Source organism: Gloeophyllum trabeum (genome assembly GCF_000344685.1).
Source record: "Gloeophyllum trabeum ATCC 11539 unplaced genomic scaffold GLOTRscaffold_00012, whole genome shotgun sequence".
NCBI classification, from domain to species: Eukaryota; Fungi; Basidiomycota; class Agaricomycetes; order Gloeophyllales; family Gloeophyllaceae; genus Gloeophyllum; species Gloeophyllum trabeum.
This window is the reverse complement of record NW_006920421.1, coordinates 957,396-967,167: the sequence shown is the minus strand read 5'-3', so window position 1 is coordinate 967,167 and position 9,772 is coordinate 957,396. Positions and strand designations below refer to the sequence as shown.

Here is a 9,772-nt window from a genome sequence, read left to right as displayed (position 1 = left end):
GTGAATCGCAAGAAATTAAGCAACCTGGAAGTCAAAATCATTTTCTTCCGCGGCGCTGTTGCGCCGCTCACTTTATGCATCCCAAAATTAATGAACCACTTGTCACTTACCTACCTATAGTACGTCTACCTAGCTATGTGTCCCGGATCTCACAGTACAGATATAACTCTTCAGCCCCAATTTTGGGAGTGAAATAGCACCATAAGCGGTAAAAGAGCGCATTTTCGGACAAATTCTCCAACAAAATATATCTCTTTCATTTTACAAACAGTTGTGAATGGGATCGCTTCAGTAGGAAGCTTGCACGCGTTGTGAAAAGGTAGGGAGGCTGGACGATGGCATGTGCATGCGGTGCCACAAGCGTGAGAACACCTACCGAATACAGTATAACAATTCGAAGTCCGAACTATATCATTCAAACTCAGTTATAGATCTATTTCGCCACGCCTATAGTATAACTGCCAAGGCGTGTGCATAAATTTAATAAGTTTATTATTTGGTTATATTTTATTTAGACTCATGGCAGCTAGAATGATCATTTTGAGTCCTGTAACTGAAGCTCACGTTGCGGTCACATAAGCACTTACCGGAAGATGTGATTCCGGAAGTTCGCGACAAGTCTAATCAGACGCACACCCATGGCACCCCTAGTGTCCCTTTAACTTAGCCCGGACTCGGAGCTCCGTGACGTCGTGGCCTTGAGGGTTAAACCCCAGTGGAAATCGACAATATTTTCGTATATGTTTACCTGTATATTTTGGAGGCCACAGACTGCTGAATGACACTTGCATGACACTCCCTCGACCTACTCTACCTGCATCAGGTGTGCGTCATACGGGGACGCGATGCTGTCGAGTCACTCGAGTGCGTCGCGTGAGCGCATGCCTCGCGTGTCGCCTGCGTGAGCGCGTCGGCCGCGTCGGATTGAATCGCGGACTCTACTGCGTTCAAGTTGTTGGTGTATATTTAGCTGCAGTGATCGCGGTATGACATCACTTGCCGCTCTCGCGCGATTCATAAAGTCGTCGCGTCGCAGTAAAACGTTTGCACGCACTCTCCTCTCAACCACAAGGTATCCCCTTTGCACTCTGAATTATTAACCAATATGACTTGTCTGTCTTAGGCGGTATTCCCAAGGCAGGGGGCACATTGCGGAACGCACGAGAATGTAGAGATATAGTGAGTAATTGTTAGTTGCATCACAAAATTTTAATATTCTGACTTTAATATCAACGCAGGAGGCGATCATGAGGACAGGTTGAATAGGTATGTCCCCATATGGAACGGGAGACAGGTCGCGCAGGCAAACTGGAATATGTGCGGGTGGGGGGGGGGCGCATAGAGATGGTGGAAGTGGGTACCGGATACGAGAGGTGCGAAGCGGGCGGGACGTGCGATTGCCGGGGGACCGGCAGAACAGACGGGCGAGGTGGGGGTCAGAATGACACAACGGAAAAGGTAGAAAATTACAGTAATATGTGTAAATACAACGGGATGGGCTTGCGAGGGGGCAATATATGAGAACACATGTGAATATCTGTAAAAGTACAAGAATTCCTTCCGCTCACTCCTGATACCGGGGAAGCCCATATACGCGGCGCACCACGACTGTATATCCTCCTGATTTTGCAGCTATTTTCGATGTATTTAGATCTATTACCAACCTATGCCACGCCAGCTGCGATAGCGGCACAAATCATCAGAATATAAATCCATGTATTTAAAGTGCCACTTACTACATTCCCCTGTATTTAGAGCTATTGTTCTACCTGCTATATAGAGGAACATATCTAAAAACATGAGAATATTGTCGATTTCCACTGGGGTTAAACATTAAGGACTAATGTCACATTCGGCTGTTCCTATACATCATGCAGTATCGGTACAGGGCTACATGATTCATTGCAGGCCACAGATGTTGAAATACGACGTGTGACAGATTAGCACGTCCACCCATAGCAGATCACATCGATTCGGCGGCGGCGAGTCTGGGACGTGTCGGCGGTACAGGCGCCTTCGGACGCGAGGCTGGGTCGCACGTCATGGTCGACTTAAACAAGTCGTACATATGTGAAAGGCGATGGCGGGCAGTCTAACCTGACGCAACCCGCGGTAGTAGCGGCAAAGTAGCGGAGCAGCAGCCTGCGAAAACAAGCGCGACGATGTGACACGACACGTCTTTTTTAGAGGAAACACGAGAAAAAGTAAAAATTGAAGCAGATCGGGCTTGCAATGCCGCCACATGACAAAACTACAGTAACTCATAGCACTTCAGCCAACATAAGTATCCAAATCTCCGAAAGCTATATAGCTAGTGAGAAGTTGAAGGCCCGGACTCTATTCACTGCAGTGTATGTATATCGTATTATACGATCATCATCGGTATCCTTTCCGTACACCGACGTCTGAATTACCGACAGCATATCTCTCAAACCACTCACCAGTGCCGAGCGCTGAGGACCCAGCTGAGCGATGAGCTCGGAACGTTGATCTCCTGTTGTCACCCGTGAGATTCTGATTCATTCAGATGTTCAGACAGAACTGTAGATGCTGGGCATAGGACGACAGCTTGGACGCCGACAGATCCTACTGGTGACAGATGATGCTCGCAGAGTTGCTAATATCTCGGGCTTCCCGTCGTCCCTTCGCAAGGAAAGTTGGAAGTAGAAAGGGACCTGATGATGGCGATTCCCCGGTGCGCACCCAGAATGCAACCGTTGGAAACGGCGAGGCTCGGAAAGATCGATCCTGACTGTGGGATCAAGAGGTCTAAGCTTGAAGCTGTTCTCGTCACGGGCATCTCCAGTCGCACATGAGGAGTCTGTAGACCGCGACTATATAGAGGTAAGTATGACCTGTTCACCTCCCTACCATCAACTCGAGAAACCAGGATGCAACACGAAACTCGGCCTACGAGAGACTCTGTCTTCGCTATACTCAATGAACCTGTAGACGTCGAACGTCGCATGAAAGTGATCATAGGTAATGTCATATCCTCAAATACATTCAACCTGTCGTCTGATGTGGTTACAGTGGGCAGCGGATTTGCTGGCCTTGCAGCCGCGTATCGAGTCACAAAAGACGTAGAAAATATGGATCTCGTCGTATACGAGAAAAACAGCGATGTTGGAGGAGTATGGTAGGCGTCTCCAAGGTTGCGAACCCACCAGTTCTTGCGCCTGACTATGGTTATCTGCCAGGTATCAGAATCGCTACCCAGGCATAACCTGTGATGTGTTCGTTGTGATTCTGTCCTGACTGCCATCGTGAAGCTGACTTCTCCGATGGATCCCTAGACCCTCTCACGGCTATCAATTCTCCTACGCAGAGAATGTGGGTATCATTTCTCGCACCATCAAAAGCCCTCTTTCATTGTTCTTAACAGACCCAGTGGAGCAAATTTTACGCGCCTGGCTCTGAAATTTTTCAATACCTACGTGATTGTGCGTCGGCGCTTGGTCTGCGGAAATACATGAAGGCAATTACATCTAATCATCATCCACAACGCATTCATCTAATCGATTCCCCTGCGCACCGCGTAATAGTTTAATCACGAAGTCGTCAGGGCTGTTTGGGACGAATTGGCATGCGTTTGGACGGTTACTTTGCGGTCCGCAGATAACGGTACTCTCGTTAATGACACCGCAGACGTTGTTATATGCGCCACGGGCGGCCTCGACCAGATACGAATGCCAGACATCGCAGGCCTGGGGAGCTTCAAAGGGAAAATGTACGCGCGGATTCATATCTTTGAGGGTATCTTCAAATTTACGTCCAACTAGCGTGCATACTGCCTCCTGGGATATGGATCCGGCGGGGAGTGCTTGGGTGAATCGTCGCGTTGCGGTGATTGGATATGTAAGGATATTCCTATTACGCGTTGTCTCATATAGCTCAATCTCTGACTGCAGGGCGCCGTAAGGTGTTTCGGCGTAGTCTCCATTCGTTAACTAATCCTCGAATTTGTAGAGCGCGACACAAGTAGTCCCTGCACTACAGCCTCACGTGGCGCACATGGATAACTATGTGCGCGGACGCACGTGGATTTTTCAGCCTTTCGTAACGTTGGAGAAGTACGATGATGGTGCGACAGGAAACCGTACGCCACCTTCTGCCCAATCCTTTGCTGTTGTAGCCGCTAAAGGTCCTTATAGATGTCTTTACGGAAGACGAAAAGCGCTCCTTCAAAGAGTCCCCAGAACAGTACAAGAAACTGCGACTCGAGATTGAAGATTCGCTCAATCCAGCTTATCCGCTCACTCAAGATGGGAACGATGGTCAAGCTATGATACGCCCTATTTTCGAAAGCATCATGAAGAGTAAGCTGGAATCGAGGCCTGATATTGCAGAGGCCCTGATAGTAAGCAGGGGACCAGCTCTTTATTGTAGCTTTTGATGCCATCCCATCGTCCTATGACAGCCCCTCTCAGTTGTCGACGGTTAACACCTGGCCAAGGTTACCTGGAAGCTCTGGTACGTCCATGGATCGGTTAATTTCGGGAAAGGAGTTGACACATAATGCCCCAAAGTTGGCCGACAACGTAAGCCGAGCATACGTGCATTGCTCGGTTATTGACTTCTGTTCTACCATGCTGCCAGGTCCACTTCGTCAACACGAAGATACATCGCGTAACTGAAGATGGTATCGAGACAGTGGCGAACGTCGACAGTACGACGTGATAATCGCTGCCACCGGATTCGACACCTCGTACAAGCCAAGGTATCCGATCATTGGACGCAATGGTGTAAACCTTCAAGATGTGTGGTCAGATTATCCGAAGACCTACTTCGGAATATGCCAGAGTGAATGCCCTAACTGGTACAATTTCCATTGTGCCATGTTCTTAACCATCGACTAATCGGCACATCGCACTCAGGTTCCAGGTCGGGGGGCCCAACAGTGGGATCTCCGTGGGCTCTTTGATTCCGATGCTTGAGAAGCAGGCAGAGTACATCACGACATGTATCCTGAAGATGCAACGACAGAGGATTAAGGTGATGACGGTTCAGAAACGCGCTGTGGACGAGTTCCAGGCGTATATCGAGGCCTACTTCCCCAGGACCGTCTTCTCGAAAAACGTGCGTGTTGAGCATTCTGTCTCACTCATCGGCTCATAAGACTTGTGTTGAAGTGCTCCAGCTGGTATAAAGACGGCAAGATTGATGGCAGAGTGATAGGGTTGTGGCCCGGTGAGTGCTTAGGAACACAAAGCTATATTCATATGGGTATTGATCTGGTTCTCTAAGGATCAACTCTGCACCATCTCCGAGTTCTGGAGCAGCCTCGTTTCGAGGATTATGAGTACACCTACCTGGAAGACTCGGCAAGTTACCTGCGTTGGCTGGGTAACGGTCTGACTGTAGCGGAAGTGGAAGGGAAACCTGGCACGAGAGCTTGGTACGTCTGAGGGCCAACGCAGATGGACGCGAAGGAAACGGAGGCTGCGAGGTCAGCGGTCCATTGCCGTGGCTTGATTGTACGGGTATACCAACGATATGGAGGACTGGGTGAACCGCGTGGCGCGTGTACTTAGAATTGGGATCGTGAGTCCTGTGATTATTTCTAGTTGGACTGCGCAATGTAGCTTGTTGGGCCTGTCTTGTGTCAAGCCTTGTATGATATATAACGATAACTATTTTCTGCAGGATGTCTTCAGTCGACCAAACAGACGACCTTGCCACTTGCTTTATTCGCCTCCATATACTCATGAGCAGCACCTGCCTCTTCTATCTTGAACACCTTGTCGAGCCCAAGGTGAACCTCTCCCCGTGCAACGGCATCCATAATCCATTGCAGAGGTGCCTTGGATACGTCCAAATAGTGCGAACTATACATCGTCAAGTGCTATAATGTACGCATACAACTCAGTAAATGTGGGAAAGAAAGAAAAATTGGAGACATACCTTCCTCGGGGCGAGGGTACCCATCGGGTCGAACTCCTTGCACGTCCACACGCCTCCCAAAACCCCCACAACACTCACAACGCCGTTATCCGCAAGCGCGTTGCACGAGTCATCAAGTGTCGGCGGGCCGACCAGCTCTATGCACTTGTCCGCCCCCTTTCCGCCCGTCAGCTCTTTCACCTTCTCCGCGACCGACGCAGACTCGTCCTCGATTATGACACGGTCGGCTCCGTATGTTCTGAGTTTGTCCACCTTACCAGGCGAGCGGGTGGTTGATATAACCTTGGGGCAGGAGAAAAGAGAGGACTTGGCCAGAGTGGCAGCGGCTACGCCGACACTTGAAGTACCACCGCGAATGAGGAGCGTGTCTTTGGATGTGAGTTTGAGGGACTCTGATAAGGCCGCCCAGGCTGCAGGATAGCATGGATTTAACCAAGGTACAGTACCACCAAGTGTCGAGCATCGACATTACCTGTAAAGAAAGTCTCTGGGATGGCACCAAACTCAGCCCAGCCCATTCCCTCCGGAAGCTTGACAGGTTGAGACACCTGCTTCGCAGGGATGAGCGCATACTCCGCATACCCACCTGTTATCGCTCAGCATCCCCGTCGCACCACATTACCCAATCCAACGCACCGTCAAACTGCCGTCCCATCCCACCCATGACTGCGGCGACGACATCGCCCTCCTTCCAACTTCCTCCTCCCGCGTCCTGCACCGTCCCGACGCATTCGATGCCAAGGACCCGGGGGAACTGGATACCAGGGGAATGTCCCTGCCGGGTGAAGAGCTCCGAGCGGTTGAGTCCGAAAGCCTTGACGCGGATGAGGACGTGCCCTGGCTTCGGCAATGGCTTCGGGTGCGTCGTCGTATAAACAAGCCCGGACGGCGGGATCGAGGCGCGGGGACAGACGACTGCGCGCATCTTACACAAAGGTTGGATGGGGTACATAGAGAAAACCTACCAATGATTTATATGTTGTGAGGTGGGATCTTGGGTAAGGACTGACGTAGCCACCTTAGTCACGTCTTCGTCTTTCCTTCATCCTCTTCCTCTACGCACGAAGTACGGGTGACTGAACGAGCCGACGCTACCGGACAAACAACCAACCAGCCTGGGCGGGGGTTCCTTGAATAGAGGTTCGTAGACAGAGGACTGAGCGCCTGCGGAATACAACCACGTCTGGTGTGATGAGTTGAGGTTAGACGCGAAGCAGCTTAGCAATCCTATGACGCATAAGGGCTAAACATGATAATCTAGCTGACACGCTCTCCTCTGGCAAACGGCCTCCGTCGAGGAAAGGATTTGCGGCAGAGTCGAGTCAGTCTGTGTTCGGTGCAAGGCGCATCAAACCAACATCAAACCTGCGAACTGTAGTGACATAAGCCGAAGGCCGTCAACCAATCAGAGCTCTCCCATCCTACGCATGGCACATCTCCACCAAACCCATCTCTCCCAAGTCCCAGTTTGCCACCAACTTCAGTCCCGACCTGCGACTGAGAAGCATAAGGGTGAGTACCAAAAATTCTCGATACACTTTGCGGTGCAGGACCACGTACCCCAAGTCTGCGAGGTGCTCCACGGTTCGCCCTCTGGCATTATATAGGAGCATCATGTGGATGTCTTGGTTGTAAGTCATGACCGTTCCTTGGCCATAGTTGGGTAGCAGCGGTGCCGGGGCCTGTGGAGGTTGTGAAGTGCTTGGTTGGCATATACTCCTTATCACAGGGGACGTACCTGCTCCATAGCGTTCGCCGTGGTGGTAGCCGCAACCGGTCGGCAGATGAATTCATCTGAGAGAAGCGTCATCATTTGAATCAAGCTTTGGTCAATTTCCTCACGGATAAGCAGTTTGCTCGAAGGCTTCATCGCTCGTCGCACGTTCTCCAGGATTACTATGCACTCTGCGTCGGGCCAGTCATGTCTGATAGTGATGTCACATATGAAAGTGTCCTATCCTTATGGCTGGATGTATTTACAAAATATGATGAAGCTAATCAATGCAATGAGGTCGTCAGAGCTTATTCAGAGGTCTGGGTCTCTCACATAGTAATAATCGCAGTCGGGCACGGGTGATTGCGTGAAAAAGTCAATGGGCAGGAACGAGACTCCCGGTCGCAACAGCCTCAGGATGTTCGGACTCCCAGAACTAGTGGCCATGAGTTATCAGGATGCGGTATACAGACCCGGGACAAGTTGACCTGTTGAGCAATATTCATGAAGGAAGGCTGGTCTTGGATCACAGCCTTCATGTGGGGGAATTGCTTCATAAGCAGCATAGACATGTGACCGTTTCCTCCTCCTACATCGCAAATAACGGCGTCCTTGTGTAATGTCGACCAAGGATACGCTGGGCGGAAGCTTCAGTAGACAGACGGTACCAGTTGAAGGAGGAAACCTTTCGCGAGCGCTCCTTTGTTCATGATCTCTCCGGCGCCTATCATTGCTTTCGCAAAGGTCTATCAAAAGGATAAATGACAGCCGAATGGAGGAAAGGGAGAAAGGGCAAGGACCTCATCTTTCGGAACACCATATTGCTGGAAATGGTCAGTTTTTCAGCTTCGCAAAATCAGACATCCTACTGACGTCTGTTGCACTTCCCAGATACGCGAAGTAATGCATGCCAAAAACGCGCGTGAACGCTGACTTGTCGGCGCTATCCGAAGTAGCGTACTCTGCGTCCTTAAATGTCTGATTCAGCTGCACGATACACTTCATGCTCTCGTCAGTGCTGGGGAGGTGCATGTGTTTGTGTAAGAACGAAAAGCGTACACTCGGCTAGCTACTTACGTTATTGCGATATAATGTGAAACCGGGTCGTCTGTCACTAGTCATATACTCAGGCGGTTGTTGGCGAATACATCGGGTGCCACTGCAAGTGTAGGTCATCCGGCGGCATGGGCATCATTTGTACTTTGGATCGCACCTTCCCTGTAGCAATGCTGGGTAGCGAGAAGCCGCAGGACCCGGGACAATCTACCCGCCTCGATGCCGCTCCTGCTAGAGAGTTCGGAGACGTGCAGGCCATCTGGGTGGCCGAGAAGATGATCGGATATCTTTGCTTCTGCAGTAATTCGCAAGGCAGCGCTAGTGAAACTCTGCATGGCATTAGACCTGCAAACCCTCACGTGATATATTGATACCAGCGGACCACTCACGCCAAAAGCTTTCTAGAGGCAACAGTATATCAGCATGGAGGACAGGATAGAGAAAGCGTCCACCAGAACATTCTCCATTGTATGGGCAGGCGAGGCGACAGTAGCACAGAGCTGCGCACACGCGCCTTCGATTATCCTTACCGCCTTGATGATATTGAGGTTGACATGTTCTTGACTATCGAACGCTCCTGGGGCGATGGAGTCGAGAGACGGTACACTTTCTCCAGCTTTGTTGTATTCCTGTATCACATCATTGGCCGCTGCAGAGATACAGTGCTTTGCATAAAAGTCCGGAAACCGTGATTCGCGAAATGTTGTTTGTGCCAGCCAAACAAACCTATATGGGGTAGTCGATCACCGTAGCGCGGGCTGTTGACTGGTCGGCGGGACGCTTCAACATTCATGTATGAGGGTCGTTCTTGGGGGATTTTGACCTCTGCGTGCTCGATATCCTGAAGAGATACAGATCTGAACGTTATTCAGCCTTGAGATGGGCATTTGTGTCCCAGGAGCGATATAGGCTGACTCGAGGACCGTCGCGCCCTCGGTCAGGTGTTACCCTATAAGGTATTGTTTGGCTGGGACAAACAGAAACGCGCGAAACGCAGTTTCCGGACTTTTATGCAAAGCACTGTAAGATCAACAAGGGCGAGGAGAGCATTAGCGGCATCTTGTCTTGGCATGGCGAAGTACTAGGACAGCGTGGCTG

At 50.5% G+C, this 9,772-nt stretch overlaps 3 protein-coding genes across 3 annotated transcripts; 1 reads left to right on the top strand and 2 right to left on the bottom strand.

Moving 5' to 3' along the window:
- Positions 1–2,891: 2,891 nt before the first annotated feature.
- GLOTRDRAFT_140341 (FAD/NAD P-binding domain-containing protein) lies at positions 2,892–5,518 on the top strand (the record flags this gene model as incomplete). The annotated part of the gene is made up of 15 exons (XM_007870772.1): positions 2,892–2,982; positions 3,034–3,139; positions 3,201–3,236; positions 3,297–3,333; positions 3,386–3,443; positions 3,649–3,730; positions 3,783–3,858; positions 3,912–3,917; positions 3,970–4,099; positions 4,155–4,319; positions 4,369–4,541; positions 4,600–4,676; positions 4,878–5,079; positions 5,133–5,190; positions 5,248–5,518. 15 exons carry the CDS (start codon positions 2,892–2,894, stop codon positions 5,406–5,408), a joined length of 1,458 nt encoding a protein of 485 aa, XP_007868963.1. The 3' UTR covers positions 5,409–5,518.
- Positions 5,519–5,653: 135 nt separating this feature from the next.
- On the bottom strand, positions 5,654–6,829 carry GLOTRDRAFT_46659 (Zn-dependent oxidoreductase; the record flags this gene model as incomplete). The annotated part of the gene is made up of 4 exons (XM_007870504.1): positions 5,654–5,845; positions 5,905–6,314; positions 6,377–6,490; positions 6,541–6,829. The coding sequence occupies 4 exons, from the start codon at positions 6,827–6,829 to the stop codon at positions 5,654–5,656; spliced, it is 1,005 nt and encodes a 334-aa protein (XP_007868695.1).
- Positions 6,830–6,967: 138 nt separating this feature from the next.
- On the bottom strand, positions 6,968–9,230 carry GLOTRDRAFT_122650 (S-adenosyl-L-methionine-dependent methyltransferase; the record flags this gene model as incomplete). Its single annotated transcript, XM_007870771.1, has 11 exons — positions 6,968–7,087; positions 7,270–7,395; positions 7,465–7,497; positions 7,643–7,858; positions 8,092–8,255; positions 8,304–8,364; positions 8,492–8,636; positions 8,696–8,732; positions 8,832–9,019; positions 9,064–9,075; positions 9,205–9,230. Coding segments are annotated over 11 exons (1,128 nt in total), but the record flags the coding sequence as incomplete, so codon positions are not given.
- Between the last annotated feature and the right edge of the window lie 542 nt (positions 9,231–9,772).